General features: G+C 44.3%; 1 protein-coding gene across 6 annotated transcripts; it reads left to right on the plus strand.

The window, feature by feature from the left end:
• Positions 1 to 6626: 6626 nt before the first annotated feature.
• Positions 6627 to 17347, plus strand: LOC307073802 (vascular endothelial growth factor A-A-like). Of its 6 annotated transcripts, none has more exons than XR_013811746.1 (8): positions 6627 to 7344; positions 8261 to 8315; positions 10193 to 10389; positions 10851 to 10927; positions 11034 to 11066; positions 12751 to 13084; positions 13356 to 13439; positions 14265 to 14298. XR_013811746.1 is itself a non-coding variant. In XM_079733762.1 (8 exons), exons 1-8 carry the CDS (start codon positions 7279 to 7281, stop codon positions 15520 to 15522), a joined length of 723 nt encoding a protein of 240 aa, XP_079589888.1. In that variant the 5' UTR covers positions 6627 to 7278; the 3' UTR covers positions 15523 to 17347. The 6 variants fall into 6 exon arrangements, 4 of the variants coding, with proteins under 4 accessions (XP_079589888.1, XP_079589890.1, XP_079589887.1 ...); XM_079733762.1 differs by lacking the exon at positions 13356 to 13439 and adding an exon at positions 15501 to 17347 and having other exon boundaries at positions 12751 to 12891; positions 14265 to 14396; XR_013811745.1 differs by lacking the exons at positions 13356 to 13439; positions 14265 to 14298 and adding an exon at positions 15501 to 17347.
• Positions 17348 to 17739: the final 392 nt, after the last annotated feature.

Here is a 17739-nt window from a genome sequence, read left to right on the forward strand (position 1 = left end):
TGGAATGAATGTGTATGTGCGTATGTGTGTGTGTGTGTGTGTGTGTGTGTGTGTGTGTGTGTGTGGGGGGGGTCTGGGGGGGGGGGGGGGGGGGGTTAGTAAGCAGACCCGTACGGATAGTTCCGATGTCTCCACCGGGAGGAGATGACGGAGGCAGACTCCGGGAAAGACAATGTCATCGTCTGCCTGAGGGTCTGGGGGGGTGACGGTGGACCACCCAGCAGGAAAGCTGCTCAGCGCACCGGTTGAGCCTAGATTACCAGTCAGGATGCTCCGTATTCAGGCTGGTCTCAACATGGGAACACATGGAAACACATGGCAATCTGAGTATTTTCTTCCGAAACGCTTAAGTTCTTTGGATTGTTAAACGTCACTGTATACATGATAATGCTCTTCTGACTCATTTGGAGAAAGTCTAAAGCGATGAAAGCACAGGCCACAATGATAAAATACTTAATTATTGGATAATCTTTTTTTTTTTGCTTTCGGCCCCAACAAACAAAAATTACGAATCACTTTTTGTTTTAACTCACATTCAATCCATTACATTCTCTTTATCCCTTAATCGCTTACATACGTATACCATTCAACTCTGCCTTCAATTATCTCCTATCTATTCAAAGTCCCATCACACCATGTTGAGCAATCACTTTCCAATTTCTCCCCGACAGCTACGTTCTGCTGTCCTTATAGCATTAAATAGAAAACTCACATGAGAAATCCAAAGGCTGAAGTCACAGTAAGGTATTCTCATGATGACCAAGCGTGTCATCTGCGGTTAGGCAAACGCCAACAGAATGCCTGGGAGCTCAAATCATGACTTTGATGCCTAATGACCGAATAGGCTTCTCCACTGTTATGGTCATGACAGGGTCTCTCTTCAGACCTCACACCTCTCTGCCTTCCCAATATATCAGTCATACTATTTCTATTGATATGTGTATCAATAGAAATAAAATCAATAATAATATCAAGATCCATAACACAAATCAAAATGTGAATATGACATTCATGCAGTAATATTATTATACATGCATATTCAGGGGCATTGGAATGCTCACTGTGTGCTGCTCTGAATGAATGAACAAGGAATCTAAATACAATCAGGCCCTTCACATTATCTTTATTATCTAACACATGGTCCTCAACTGATTGACCAAGCCACTTATTTTTGTTTCTTTATGTATAACCCAAAGTGTTCAGATACTATCTTCAAAATCGTTATGATATTGTATATACGTGTCACAAAAATAAAAATAAAAACGTTTTTTATTATTATTGGGATGGTTAACATATTAAGGCAGTTTATGTCCCTTGAAAGCACACATCAAAGTCTGAAATTGACATCGTAAAACTGAAAAGGTCATCGTTCCACGTGTTACAAAAACCTTCCTTCCACATAGCAATAACTTAGGAAGCCAGAGACAGTCCAGAGGCTCCAGCACACACGGGGCCGGGCCCGTACGCATGCTATGGCGTGGGTGTAAACGCTTATGGGACAGGAAGCTAGCTCATTAAGTCTCCCGGACTCCCGGGCAGTCAGGTGGGATTTCGTGGCATCAGCAGAAACCTCAGTGAAATGATGAAGGCAGACGCTGTCGTCTGTTATTCTTCAATTAAAAACACTACACAGGGCAGGAGTGTCCTCCTCACCCTGCAGATTGTAGAACATCACCTCTGGGCGAGAACACGATTCCTGCAGAAACCGTCTCCTTCTCATGTAGTCTTACTCTTTCTCTTTTGTACCTCAATGTCCCCTCAGATGGCTTCTTCGTGTGCTCATATGAGGTGATGATGGGCTTCCTTTTCATTGGACGGTTTTACACATGTTAACTCTCTGGCTCCAATAGTTGCTCGGTCCAGGCTAAATCTTTCCCATGAGCATGTGAGAGGTCTTATGGGACTCCAAATGGCCCTCAGAGCTGCAGGCCAGGGGAGGAGTTGGTGGTGATGGTGGTGGTGGTAGGGTGGGGGAGAGGGTTGGGTGAGGACCAGGGCTCTAACACGGGGTTGGTCAGGAGCGAGGGGAGCGACCCGGCCGTCAGAGCTGAAGGGTTGTTTGAGATGAAGGCTAAAGACAAAGGTCTAGACGGCAGCAACCAGGACCAAACGCTGATAAATGCGAGACGCTTACTGCCCAACGTCTTGCACAAAGTAGCCTATCAGGGGCTTTGGAATGGACCCATACATCAAACCCATATGTCAAGTGAGCGACCACGGGATACAGTAGAATATCAGTGTGCTTTATCATTGTCTTTTGAGTTGGCTCAGTATCAGAACCCGCAGAGACGAAACAATACTCATAACTGCAACAAAGATTAAATGTATTTGGGATGCGGCCTTGAGGCAGGCCCGAAGGAGAAACGTAGAAGGGCAGAGCTCATTTGCTTTCTTGCATATGTTTCAAGGTGTGGCAAACTAAAGACATTATATGGTATCGATGTAATGCAATCAATAAACACACTGTCACCCCCTTATAAGCTTAAAGTTCATTCATAACCAGTAGTGATAGTTTCTCCTTTTAAATAAAACAAGTCACATGTTAGTTGATAAGCTTCAGTAGTCCAGGAGAATGAGGCTGGAATGTCTAAGTGAGTGTGTATGTGTATGAGGGGCCGCCTGGGACAGAATTCATACTTGGTCTTACACACACTATTTTAATCTCGCATATACACCAGTATGCTCATACACACACACACTATTATATTTCTTTTTACATGTATGTATGAGAGTGTATAGTAGTGTATGTGAGAGAGTATAGTTGGGTATGTGAGAGAGTATAGTTGGGTATGTGAGAGAGTATAGTTGGGTATGTGAGAGAGTATAGTTGGGTATGTGAGAGAGTATAGTTGGGTATGTGAGAGAGAATAGGGTATGTGAGAGAGTATAGATGTTTATGCAAGGGGATATAGTAGCATGTGTGAGAGAGTATAGTTGTTTATGCAAGAGAATATAGTGTGTGTGTGTGTGTGTGTGTGTGTGTGTGTGTGTGTGTGGGGGGGAGAGAGTATAGTAGTGTGTGTGAGAGAGTTTGAATGAAACAGAGGTGAGTTTGAATGAAACGGAAGTGAGTTTGAATGAAACGGAAGTGAGTTTTATTCCTCAGTTCCTGATTAGCTGACAGAAGAGGCGAAAGCTTCTGGCGCTCTGTCACGTGGTCACGTAAGTTTGAGAGAGGCTTCCTCTTGTGACCGCCAATTCATTCTCAACCATGGCCAATGGTTGAGAATACTTCCACATGGGTTGTGGAAGTAGGCTAACAGAGACGTCAGAAAAACCAACGCAGTCGTTTACGACTCAGTGGAGTGGACCATCGCAAGTTGGACCTCTGGTGCCCTCCTAGGTCCTTTGCGGCAGAGACATTGTGTGAGTTATTGTTCCCGACACGTCACCGAGACGTGTATGTTCATTAGTTATGTTGAGTGTTTTTTTGGTGTGTCATGTGTGTGCGTTCAATAAAGCATGCATTATAATGCTGCGTTATAGGAGCGCAGCGCCCCCTGGTGGCTGCGGACGGAGAACTAGCAGCTGCCTACCGCCCTCTGGTGGCACGGACGGCGGTGAAGCTGCCGAAGTTCTCCGGGGCAACACAGCTGGAGCCATACCTGGCTCAGTTCCGGCTTGCAGAGTGGCACAACGGCTGGGGTGCCGAGGAGGCGGTTGTCCACCTTACTCTGGCGTTGGAGGGGACGGCAGCACGGGTGCTGCTCGACCTGGACCAAGCGGAGCAGCGAACCCTTCAGGCCCTGATCAGAGCACTGGAGAGGCGCTTCGGTGAGCGTGTCTTCGGCGACCAGAGCCGGCAGTTGCTGGCTTCTCACCGCCGCAAGGAGGAGGAGAGCCTGGGGGTCTACGCTGCTGATGTCCAGCTCTTGACCCGACGTGGCTACCCGGAATTCCCCGCGGCTGCACAGGAATGTCCGCCTCACCTGGATGCAGTTCTGGACCAGGCCGAATGGGCTGAGGAGGGGCTCTGCCGCCGTCGCGGTGGTGCATCCTCGGATGCGGCTCACTTCCGTTTCAGTCAAACTCTCTCACACACACTACTATACTCTCTAACACAATACTATTCTCTCTCACACACACTACTATACTCTCTCACATACACTACTATAATCTCTCACATACACTACTATACTCTCTCACATACTCTCTCACATACACTACTATACTCTCTCACATACTCTCTCACATACACTACTATACTCTCTCACATACACTACTATACTCTCTCACATACTCTCTCACATACACTACTATAATCTCTCACATACACTACTATACTCTCTCACATACACTACTATAATCTCTCACATACACTACTATACTCTCTCACATACTCTCTCACATACACTACTATAATCTCTCACATACACTTCTATACTCTCTCACATACTCTCTCACATACACTACTATACTCTCTCACATACACGACTATACACTCTCAAACATACATGTAAAAGGAGTATAATAGTGTGTGTGTATGAGTATAGTGGTGTATATTCGAGATTATAATAGTGTGTGTAAGACCAAGTATGAATTCTGTCCCAGGCGGCCCCTCATACATGTGGGTCCCATTCATTTATATGCGTGTGTGTGTGTGCGTGTGTGTGTGTGTGTGTGTGCGTGGGTGTGTGTGTGTGTGTTTGTGTGTGTGTGTGTGTGTGTGTGTGTGTGTGTGTGTTTGTACGTGTGACTGCAAGAAAATAAAAATCTTCACCAAAAGGAAATACAATCTTGAACTGCCTAATTGCTAGTTACAAATCACTGCTAAAAGTATGAGAAAATAATCGGTGAAACATAGAAATGTACTTTTAATAAACCGTGTACAAATGTCCCATTGTCTTATCGTATTCCCTAAACATTTGAGTATCAGTGTCTTAACTCCACAGTGTCCTCTGCAGGTTAGATTGAAACAAATGAACCAATCCAAGAACAAGGGGGTCTTTTCTCTGGACTTCAGCTAGATCATCCTCCACTTCCCCTGTCGTGGAACGGGAGCTGACGTGGTAGTTCTTAATGGCTTATCGATTTCTAATGCAATGCAACAGGCAATCTACAAGTAGGCTAAGAAATGAAATCATGGCTTCCTATGCTCTTGGATTCACCCGCACACCCCCCCCCCCCCCCCCACACACACACACATATATAAGATGTCATCACGACTTTGAGATGACTCAGAGTAATGATGTATCTGCCTTATCTACTGTGTTTACCCGCAACGGAAAAAGGAAAAATATAACATGAGTGTTGATATTACTAAAGCCTCACTCTTTGCTCATCCAACACTGGCCATGGAAACATAAGACAGTTTTTAAGTCATCTTTTGGGACTTTTTCTGATGGAACGTGATAAATCTGATATAATTCTATTCTCATCAAAAATTGAGCCCATCAACGCAATCAATCAAATGTTTCTAAAATGGGCTCCCTGGGATGGAGATGTCCACAGAGCACTTTATAATTGGTCCGGTAAAAACGACAGCTACTTGCCAAGTCTCCCATTTGGAACCTGCTTTAACACACATACACATACACATGAGCACACACACACACACACACACACACACACACACACACACACACACTCACACACAAACAAACACACACTCCAAGGCAAACAGAAACACACACACACACACACGCACACACAAACACACACACACACTCCAAGGCAAACACAAACACACACACACACACACACATATAAAGAGGGACAGAGAGAGAGGAAGAGAGCGAGAGAGAGAGAGAGAGAGAGAGAGACAGAGACAGAGACAGAGACAGAGACAGAGAGAGAGAGGGAGTGCAGTGGTGAGCCAGCTCTGGGACTGGCCGTACCTCCGTTCATCGTAAGGCAGGAGGCCAGACGTTTCCCAAGCCTCGCTCAGTGTGTGTGTTTCTGCATATGTGTGTGTGTCTGTGTGTGTTGGGGGAAAACAAACAGATTTTTTTTTTTTAAATAGAGATATCGACTGAAACTTTAAACTTAACTCGACCTGCTCCCAGAGACAGCATGATTAGTGATAATGCTCATATCATTCCCACATATCACTTACTGTAGCATTGTATGAACATGTGGCCTGACTCCTTTAAGTGCATAAGGAGTCTACAAAGATAATGGTTTAAGCCATACTTACACAAACTAGTACACACTTGTAATGAGACACTTGTTCTCGTTTGGATTTCCCCCTTATTTTGCCAATTAGCTCAACTTTAACAACAAATGCTAGAATAAGCCCACTACGTAATTGACCCACTGCATTGAGGATAAAACACAAACATGTACACACACACACACACACACACACACACACACACACACACACACACACACACACACACACACACACACACACACACACACACACACACAGTATTTGTAGATTTATACAACCTGATAAAGCATCCGTCAATTATATGTGACAATCGTTTTCCCATCAGTAATACATAACATAATACAAGGCGGGTTCGATAGCCTTTAATACTACATTTTGCTCGATTAGACCTAGTTTTCAAATGGTCCGCCTCCAAGTCGACTTTGGCCATGCTATTTGATTGCGCACGCAGCCCACTGGTGCTTATTACCTTAGCCTGTTACCATAGAACAGAACAGAACCAACGAAGCCACAGAGCGAGAAGGTGGTGTTAGACAATCTCCTTCCATCTACGCCTGGATGCCTTTAACTCAAATCAAATTAAATATACAAAAGCACTCGTAGCGAAAGGAGCGAGAATCAAACAAGAAGAGAAAGGTCTCAGTGCGATCGAAGGAAGGCTTTCCCAATAGCGGACACCGGCGTTTTACTGCGCTTCTCTCCGTCTCTGTGATCAATGAGCGTGTGTACCTTGCCACTGAGTTTAATTGCATGTAAAGAGATCAGTGCGCAAAGTTGGTGAGACTTTACAGTCGTGTTGCACATTTTTTTTCTTTGGGAAGGATTTGTTTCTAGACTTGGTTTCTATTCTGCCGTGGATTTTAGAATAGATTGCTCAATTTTCTTTGTCTTTTGGGTGAACGGTGATTGGATCTTACGTTTTTTTTGTCTGATGTACTGCTGCTGAGACTCACTGGAAACCAGTCCAACATTTTCATTGAAAGGGATTCCTTCAAGTGGCGCAGCTTCCCTGCGTGGGAGATATGGATTTGCTTTTGCTATAGCCCAGACCAAGAAATTCAAGCGGTTGGCTCTTTTGTCTTTTTCTGTTGTTATTTTACTGTGAAACAGACCGAAAACTCACATTTCAACGCAGCAGGCTACCCACCTTTGGAAATACAACCATGAACTTTGTTGTCACTTTGATACAAATCCTTTTTGCAGCAGTTCTTCATATTTCCACTATAAAGGTGAGCATGGGTCAGTTTGCTGTTCATTCTTACAGTAGGCTGGTAATCTGGGACTTTTGCTTGTTTTGGTTCTTTACAGACTGCACTAGACAGTAGTCGGCAGTCACAGTTAGACCTTCGTTGTTTTGATTAATGTTAAGGAATATTTGGTGATTAGTGATCTCGATGTTGGACAACAGATAACATATCCTGCTTATCCTGAACACATTCACCAGAGATTCATGGTTAATAACATAAACAAAACATATTTGAATGATAAGATAGTGCTACGATGCATTTATTTATTTAATTACTTCACTATTTAATTAAATATTTGTGTCTCTCTCCATTTAAAAGCCTTTCAATTGCTTGTCTTGTCGACAAAGTGAACTCTGTCTGTTTAGCTTTAGTGGTAGGCCTACCGTTATTAACGCTTAAAACGGGGTTAAAATATGAAAAAGGGTGAGACCCATTCTCAACTATACATGTTCAACCCAAACATTAATTTCACAAAAATCCAGACAATCTGGAACGCAAACGGTCGCTTCCACACGCCTGCGTGTCGCCCTGAATGGCTCGGTAGCCCACACTGGTAGAGCTATAACTTCACCTCGACCGGTTTCTCACGCAATATCCACAAGGGTTACAGCAGACCCGGAGCTCTGGTCGTTTAAATAGAGCCGCGCCGGGATGCGCGCTGTGCACTTGTTCCCACGGGCGGGAAAATAATTGCACTCCGTCCTGTGTACTGTTAGAGTTATAACACAGACAAATGAACCAAATCTAGTACTATAGGCCTGTATGTATATATTGGCTTCCGATTTGTATCATTGTTATTTATTATGGAGTGCTGTTTAAAGAGAAAATCCTCACAATATGACATGCTCCGAGTAATGTGCTGGTGTTTGTATAATGGTGTAATGTTCTGTTTTTGCAGACTGCTAGTATAAACAACGAAGACCAGAAGACGGTAAAAGGCGATAAAAATGTCGGTAAGTATTGTGCTTAGAAACAGATATTCAAATGTAAATTTGCAATTTTATATTCCTCCTGTATTAAAGAGCCACCTACTGGACATGTGGTGAATTTCTATTTGCAATTAGCATATATTTGAAACCCGTTTTTGACAGCACTAATTAGTCTTCTGACACTCTGAGCACGCTTCTTCCATGCCGGATCTCAGCGGTTGTTGTTTGTTGCAAGGTTAATAAAACAGCCACAGGGTTGAAAGGTCTGACTTGGGGGACTTTGGAGTAGGGCCATTAAAGTTTTCTTCAAGCGGTAGGCTTTGTTAAGGATGGCACAAATACAGACCTCACCAACAACCTATTTATCAAACGCTTAATCTCCATTTATGATCATAACAAATGGAACGTTAATTAATATTCACTTAGCAGTCAACCTAGGCCCAATGCCACATGCAGACATTGTTTGTTTATCGGCACAGGGGCATGTGTTCTGCCAAGGTCGGGACAGATAGTCGTAGGACAAACTAAAAGTAAAATAATGGTGGAGTGGTTGGTTATGGTGGTTGTTTATTATTGTACTAAGCACAAGGGCAAGCAACTCCCTTCATCTGGCCAACCACCTGCAATGCACCTGACCTTCACATGCAGGCCCATACAGAAATCACTGGGCCTCAACTTACTCACACACCATTCTCGCACCAGTCGTCAGAGGCCTCCCAAACACAAAGGAGTTATTTGCCATGTGTTTGAGCAATACACTGGAAGTGCAGATCAGACTGCACATACAAAAGGAAAGAAGAGAGGGAGAGAGACAGAGAGAGAGGTAGGCGGTTAAGTGAACATGTCCACGTTTGGATGTCGCCTGCTCACAAAATCTCACAAACATTTCTCCCCCTTAACTCCTCCGTCCTCTGGGAATGTGGAGGAGAGTTCCTCCCCCGGGAGCAGGTGCTAGTCTGTTAGCTTTCTGGGTGGCTTGGTGGACACCCGGGTCAACGCAGGGCCAAACTGGTGGCTTGAGAACCACATCACTCAGACCAGACAATGATGCATACTGGTGGTGGTGGTGGTCTTATATGTAGAGCCGGACTGGGATTGGTGCCCAGAGGATGTTGTTCTAGCATCAGTATAGTCAGGCTGGTGGGGGTGGTGGTGGTGGTGGTGGGGCTACACAGGGGTCACATGTCAGAGGTGAACCCTGGCGCCTCACTTCCTGGGGGGTCATGGCTGATTTGACAGCCCGGGGGTCAGGAGTTACCCCTGGGGTTGCAGAAGATCTGCTCTCCGGATGGTGGGATGAAACTCATTCACAGACAGGAAGAGCAGTGTTTGGAATGGATATGCACTGTGTTGTGTGTTTGTGTGAGCACAGATTTACAGGAATATACACAAAGTTATATCCCAGTACACTGAAACACGTATGCCATCTTGGTGGTGGGCTTTGAACTCTGAACCGGCTTGATCAAACTTTGTTTTGCCAGGAATAATTAAGACTCTTGTCTGCACAATAACTGTCATTGTTGCAGCCTGCACCATGGTTTCTGTGGTATTGTTTGCCTGCCAAGCTGGCTTTTGTAATGGGCACCACTTAGGGAAATGGATGTCTGTACCTTTTTGCCTTCACAAAAGACAAGTGCTCTCTTCCACTCATGAACGGAAGTGAGCAAGGAGAGCATGGCAGAGAGGCCAGAGGAATGGCGAGATGAAGTTAGAAGTCAGAGATACGGGACTGAATGCATCAGTGCACAAAAAAAAACAAGTCTTTCTGAAAACACAGAGAATCATTTCTCATAAGCTCTTCAAGTCTTCTGATGTAGGAATGTCGGGTCTTGATATAATCAGCCACAGTATTCCTGGACTCAACGCTTTCCCCCCTGACCCTTCTTCTCTGCCCGTTGCAGTGGTGTCCTTCATGCAAGTGTTCAACAAGAGTCGCTGTCAGACGCGGGAGGTACTTGTGGACATCTACAAGGAGTACCCCGACAGGATCGAGCACACCTACATCCCCGCTTGCGTGACCCTCAAGCGCTGCTCGGGATACTGCAACGACGAGGCCATGGAGTGTGTTCCCACGCGGACTCGCAACGTCACAATGGAGGTGAGCACCTGCTGCCCTTACTCTACCGACCGTCCCTCCTCTTCTTTTTCTTCCTTCGTTCATCCTTCCTTTACTTTGTTTGTTCTTTCTTTCTTTCCTTCGTTTGTTCTTTCTTTCTGTCTTTCTCCCGTTATCTTGCAAAGGCCAAGATTGTCTTTGTCTATGAGGCTACTAAAGTTAGGACAGGGCACCAGCGAACGTAGAGCTGTACGCTTTGGCATGCCAGCTATGTTGTTTACCCGTGAACACTGAACTCTGTTTATGCTGTGATGTTTACATACGGTCAAAATATTTCTTGGCCCCGGAATGAGAACTTACTGCTGGTATAGATTTGTTCAGGGACAAAAACATAAGGGGGTGTGTTCAGAAGTGGCCAAATTAGTACTGCTCAGAGAACTGTAATGTTGACTTTTAAGTTTTCTGTCCATGGTGCCATCGCTGTTCTTCTGCTTCTATTTCAGGTACTACAAGTCAGAGAGAAAGTATCACAACATCTTTCTCAATTGAGTTTCGTAGAGCATGAAGAGTGTGACTGCAGGTAGGAACATCAACAACCCGTAATGCCATATTTATGTCTTCTCGAATAGCCCATTTGACAAATACAAAATAAAGTCTAAGAACATTTCCTTTTTTTCTCTCCTCAGACAAAAACCAGAAGTCAAAATAAAGAAAGAAAAGTGAGTATGTGTTCTGTTTGTCTCTTTTTTCGTTGTTTATTTGGACCTGAATGGGAGTGGATGTGACTGTATTGACTTGAGCACTGAAAAAGACATGTCTGAAATAGGAACTCGCACTGAAGACTGTTAGTCACATTAAACCACCTGGTACTGGAGCTGACTAAGTTAATGGTTCACACCACCATTATTCCGAGCAATGTATTTGGGGTTGCACGATAATTCGCAACACCGTGTATCGTGCAAATGAGCAGAAATATCTTTGACGCTGTGGACCTTGAATCATGACGAGGCCAATCCATAGGCCACCAGGAGCCTCACACCAAAACGGCATCTCTCATTGGCCACCCGCATCTTTCCCGTTCCTCCGGGGGTTGCGTGACCCGTTGAAAGCTTAGCATTTCCCACTCGTAACAATGAACGTTTACCCTTGGCAAATAACTTTTTCTACGTAATTCCGGTTATCAGTCTGGAGAACTACGGGTTTTATCTAGCGTTTCTTATTCTTCCCTCCTGTGGATATTGAGGGCATTGTTCTCTGTTTGTCACCCGAGGTTCAGCCGGAGTGAACCAGCCCCAGGTCCACCGCCCATGGAAAAAGAGCAGGCCTGAGATATTTTATCTTTACTGGGCTCTGAGCATGCTTCTTTTTTATGGCCTGGAGGGTTTAGTGCTTTATGGTGCGCTGTGGCTGTAACAGTCCAGAGAATGAAGGTGTAGCTTGGCTGCCCCAGGACCACCCGCTGTCGTGTGCGCTCCGACTCCTGTTGCAAGAGCCTGACCCTCGGCCCAGGGCTACTCCGCTGTCTAATCATAGCAGTGGGTGTCATGCTGTCAACCTATTTTTATTCTTAGTTGGGTAAATAGAGGGATGAGCCCAGAGACACGCTGAGATGCGGCCCCGCTGTGAGGGAACTCACGCACCGACCGAGGGTCCACATGAGTGTGCGTGTGTGTGTGTGTGTGTGTGTGTGTGTGTGTGTGTGTGTGTGTGTGTGTGTGTGTGTGTGTGTGTGTGTGTGTGTGTGTGTGTGATGGAGCCTGTGTGTGTGTGTTTGTGTGTGTGTGCACGTAGCTTTAGACACCTCATGGGCGGGTCAGAGAACACCACTTGTTTAATTGGATAAAGGTTGTGCATGTGTGCCAAACTGCACTGCATAGTTCAAAGCTCAGTGGATTGGTTGAGGGGAAACAGGATCACGTTAGCTCAGATTGCTAAATCAACTCAGGCTGAATGAGCCTTTATCCAGCCCTGCTCTACCTGTGTCTGTCAAAGAGCACGTAGGCAGCTAGCTCACCCCGTGGTAGGGCAGTTTGTAGATATTACAACCGTTCAATGGTTATGACGATCAAATGACCACCGTTACTCCTTTGCAATGGACAGACATACACCAACAAGCATTTACACTATGCTGCTAATTTTTTTTTTTATAGTTGACTAAACATCCCACCTTGACCTATAACCACATGGCCCACAAACATGCACACAACACATGCACACGTTGCCACCTTCTGTGAATCGATACCCTAATGCTAATGGGAAGGCAAGATCAGGCGACACTTGAAGCACTGCAGATTGATCATCTCCTGTTTGGCTTGAGCCGGTATTGATTGACTCCTGAGTCTGTGTCTGCATCTACTTAGGTGTTTCTCTTCTCTCTCTTCTGCCCTTTTCTCTGTTTTCCAGGGGCAAGGGCCAAAAGAGAAAGAGAAAGAAACAGAGAGACACTGCTGGGATTGCTGAGGCCTATGCCAGCTCCACAGGGTGCCTAGGCCAGAGCATGGTGTCTCTCTTGATGGTTGGCTTGCTATCCAAGGAACTCTTTTGGTATTTTGTAAATTAAAATCAAACGAAAACAATCAAAATCAAAATGAAAAAGAATACACAAACTACAACTTTATGGTCGGACTAAAATTCCACTTTTTCTCAATTATTTCGTATTTCTTTCTTATTTTTTTCCAATATCTGGCACAAACCCTTTGTGCTGTGGAGTTGATGTGATAACAAAACGATTAATCAGGTAATGCTATCTCCATTAAACAATACCATGGTTTTTCTTCTCTTTTCTCATGTGGTCTCTTGGCCATCCTATACCAGTTGATGCCACAACCATGTCAGGAGATCTATGCTTTCGTTGTGATTTAGATTATATTTTTATTTGCAAAGACAGATAGTAATGTCACAAGTGGTCAAGTGCAGAGACACTTATTTTACTTGAGACTTAATTGTGCCCTTCAACGGCGCAGCGATACTGTCTGCTTTGGGTTATTGTGTTCCTGTTTTGATTACAGGCGGTCTTGAACATGACACAAAAATTGAACCACACTCATGTAAGCTGCTTCCCTGTGGGGTAGTGTAGTGTCGGTACACCGAAGGTAAATGACAGTCAAAGCATAGATTATTGCTCACAACCACAACACACTGCTCGCCCCGTATCTGTCTCTCTGTCTCCCTGTTTTGTCTACTTTGGGTGACCTTCTATCTGATAGTGAAATACAGGTTTCACAATTGATATGGTCTCTGCCTTGATTTTGAACATTTACTTCAAACATTTATATCGCATAATTCACAGAATCTAGGTAGTAACTGGTGTTAAGGTTCATGATATCATCAGAAGAAACAAAATAAGTGTGCCAAAGGTTTAATGTAGGCCCAGATGGAACTCACTTCACATCTGATGTACACCTGAATCGTACAATGGACACCATGTTTGGTTGTAGGCCTACATTCCTTCATATGGCCCAGTTGGCATATGCTTTCTTCTCTGTTAATCATACTGGGTAGAGACGATGAACCCTCAAGCTTCATGGGCATAGGTTCATCCTCTGCTAATCTTGGAAAACAATCTCCTGTGCCTTCTTCATAATCTTCGATCCGCACAACCTTTTTTTCTCTCCTCCATTCCAAGAAATCCGTTTTTGTGAACGTGGTAATAATAGTACAGGCATTGGTGCAGGAGGCAGAACCATATGGAACTGAGAGAGGAGTGAGTGTCAGTGTCAGAGTCCTGCGTTGATGGTTTAGTATGTGGTGGAGGTTTCTGCGTTGTGTGGGGTGAGGTATTCAGTATTACGGGATGTTGCATGAATGTCTGTGTCTGCCGTTTCTGCAGTATTCGCTCTATAGCTTAGATCTCCCTCTTTTCTCTCTCTCTCTCTCTCTCTCTCTCTCTTTCTCCCCCTTTTTTGCTTCTCTTGCAGCCGATGTGAACGTTGCTCAGAGAGAAGAAATCGCTTCTTTACGCAGGACCCTCTCACCTGTAAATGCTCCTGCAAATTCACCCAGTTAGACTGCAAGTCAAGGCGACTTGAGTTAAACGAACGAACTTGCAGGTTTGTTTACGACGCGTCACGATAAACAACCAGCCTCCAAACCCTTTAGTGCATCTCTCTGTTCCCATGACCATATCTACCCCGCTGCCAAAGGCCTGCATTGTGTCGCCGCTCAGATATGCATGCCTTTTGCCTGCTGCTCTTAGATGTACTTTGGTGTTTGGTGTTTGGGGAAGGTGGTAGGTCTACACTACCCGTGTTTGTGTCTGTGTGTGTCGGTGTGTGTGTGTGTTTGGGTTGTCACATTTATCAACAGTCTCGTGTTCCGTTCATGTCCCTTCCACACCCTCCTTGTGATTACAACTGAACATGATTCAAGTGTGATAAGAGTAGATATCATCACGTCTTGCACGGCAGTGAAATCATCATCATCGTCATCGTTTTTTGGTTTATTTTTCATATCGTAAGATAATGAAAACTAAACTATGTCTATGAACTATACATAAACAGACTACTATAGAATTTATATTTATACCGGTTGGATTTTATTTCATTATTTATTTGTGACAATAAATGTGTAATCTCCCATTGGTCCCTTAAACATAAGGAACCAACGATAGAGACCTAAAGAGTCAACAGATCAATCTACTTATGCTTATACAAAATAAGACCCTATCTTTATAGGGAAGGTTAGAAATAATGTTTTACTCAAGGAATGCAGACCGAACTTACCTTGAACTTAATACTAATCAAGTTAAAATCTAATAACGCAAATGTACTTACTCAGTTATGCATAAATACATATATGTGCCAGATCAGCAACCACATAACATGGTACTAAGCCTGATGCCTCCAGCACTTAACAAGGCCCTGTGTTGGTTAACCTCTCCTGACCCAGCAACTTCAGTGACCTCTTACCCCAGCAGGGACCCCCTACGCTGTGCTTAATTTAGAGAACTCACACTTTTGGGTGGTGTGTGGTGTGAGATGGGGTGACCAGGGGCATGACTCCAATGGGCCCCTCCATTTGTGGGCGGGCAGGGATGATTGCTGACTGTATTTCTAGTAGGCATTGACCGGCCATAACCTTCACCTCAAAGTCATCTGGATGATTTTCCGACGGTCCACTAACCATTGTCTTTGTCTCTTCCTTGTGATCTGCAGATGTGACAAACCGCGGAGGTGAGAGGAGGTTGAGGGGGTGAGAGGGACATTGGCATGAAGGAACTATTTTCTTGGCACAGCACTTTGAAACACGAGGATGCATTCCCTGCATGGAGTTCAGATGACAGCGGCAGAGAAAGTGAGCCGGAGAGAAGAACGCTTGGTGGAAACAGAGGTCCGACGGTTGTCTACGTACGTAACTACAGCTCCACCGTGAAGCTCCAGAGAGCCCCTCACATAGTCCAAAACAGGAAAGAGGCACGACTTCGGGCCCCGACCTCAGGGCACGCCCTCGGAACGGTCCGCGGACTCTTTGCCTTTTTTCACAGTTGATCCTTCTCGAATCACATGACACAAAGCAATCATCTCCCAGGAATTTGAATCACGCGGCCCACAAAATAAAGTGGGCCGCCGTACGGACCAGGACTCGGAAGCGGACCCCGATGGGTCCGCTACGATGCTACGGATACTTTGCCGGGCCCTCAAGGTGGAATAGACACTCCATGTCACCTTGAACTGAATCACATGTTCCAGACCCAGAGAAAGACACAGAAATAGTTCCCTCTCTGATGTGATGTCCCCTCTATGGGGTGATATGTGTTCATCACTACTGTACTGACTAACACCCAATAGGATTCGGTGTGGATAAAGAAATACTTCATAAGGGATATTAATATAGGTATATATGGAGACAAAATAGTGATTAGACAAGTTGATTGCAGTCTCCACGAGTAAGAGTGGATCTCAATGCACCACTGAAGAAATTGGTTGACCTCCGCTTTTCCTTATTTAAATTGTATGCTATGTATGTTTTCCAAAGAAATAATTGTACATCGACGAAAGTACAGGTCAATCTAAAGCTTAAGTAACGATCCGTGTATACCTGATATCCCTTTGCAATGTACACTACGTCTAATTTATGAAGCTAGAATATTTAGAGTGTTCTATGTATTTAAGTTGATATACAGTATTTATATGCATTGTTATGGTTAATTTCTATTCACCTGTCTGCGTTTTCAAAAATGTGTCAACTTGACTGTGGATGACTGTAAACTACGTTTTTTTTTGTATGAAAAGTGCCTCTGTAGAGTGCAGAAACGTAACACTTTGACATTCCTGAAAGAGAAGAAGAAAAAAAAAACGAACGCTAGCAGCGTGATTTGTGTTGCTAGAAGGGACTGACAGTTAATCTCCTGACCGCCAGTAACCCACAAAAAATGATGCGCCAACACAGGTGTTTGTTATATATTTTTTGTTTTGGACCGGCAGTCAGGACATGTGTTTTTGCACTCAAGTGCCCTGAGACACGTCATACAGAGGAACGGACAAGTGTGGCTGACGTCAATCAACATCGCACACATGGACTGGATTTGTTCTGTCAGACACACACACACACACACACACACACACACACACACACACACTCTCATGCCAACAAACACACAGAGAAACACCCACACCCAAACACACCCCAACATACACACTCACACAGACACACACACACACACACACACACACACACACACACACACACAACCACACAAACACACACAGAACGAAGACAACTGAGCTTGCCCTTTAAGCTGCCCGTGGCTTTGACCCCCCCCCCCCCCACAACTGTGACTGGAGGAATCTTTTGTCACTTGACTCCGCCCCTTGATGGCCACGCCTCCGATGTCCTCTGATGATGAGATGAAAGATGAAACATTCTACTTGTATTTAACTGAAAGAGTTCTCTCCTGTCCTCTCATGTACAGCCACATTTTTAGTATATTTTCACATTAATATATTTATTGGTGCTGTAAAAATGATACATTTTACAATATTAATACCCTCCTTTTTTGTTTTTAGTGTAATAAAACCTATTTATTTTAAAAAATGAATTGTGATGTGATGATGTATCTTTCAAGTGCGAGCAAAACAGCACGATTAATGAATGTGAATGATTTTAAATTAACATATTTTTATTTAACAAATCAAACCAAAGCGCTTACACAACCCTGCATCCACAATAATTTCACAAAAAACATGAATCCTGTTTGTCAGTATTTGTGCTGCATCAAAGGCTTCTTCTTCAAACTCTGAAACGCAGCAACATTTCATTTTCAAGTGGGCACCACATTGAACAAGCCTTTGGTTTATTCAGACTGGAAAATATCAGCTACACCCTATTTACAATGCCGATCTTCCTCAAAAGCCCGACTCTATTCATATGGCGGACAACATGGTACAGCAGGAG

This window comes from Pollachius pollachius (assembly GCF_949987615.1).
Source record: "Pollachius pollachius genome assembly, chromosome: 1".
In the NCBI taxonomy this organism is placed as follows: Eukaryota; Metazoa; Chordata; class Actinopteri; order Gadiformes; family Gadidae; genus Pollachius; species Pollachius pollachius.

Bases quoted from the DNA above. Each gene is read 5' to 3' on its own strand.
- LOC307073802 (XM_079733761.1), top strand. From the start codon at position 7,279: ATGAACTTTGTTGTCACTTTGATACAAATCCTTTTTGCAGCAGTTCTT. The intron at 7,345-8,260 runs GTGAGCATGGGT...CTGTTTTTGCAG, and splicing joins TTCATATTTCCACTATAAAG to ACTGCTAGTATAAACAACGA. The intron at 8,316-10,192 runs GTAAGTATTGTG...TGCCCGTTGCAG, and splicing joins AAAAGGCGATAAAAATGTCG to TGGTGTCCTTCATGCAAGTG.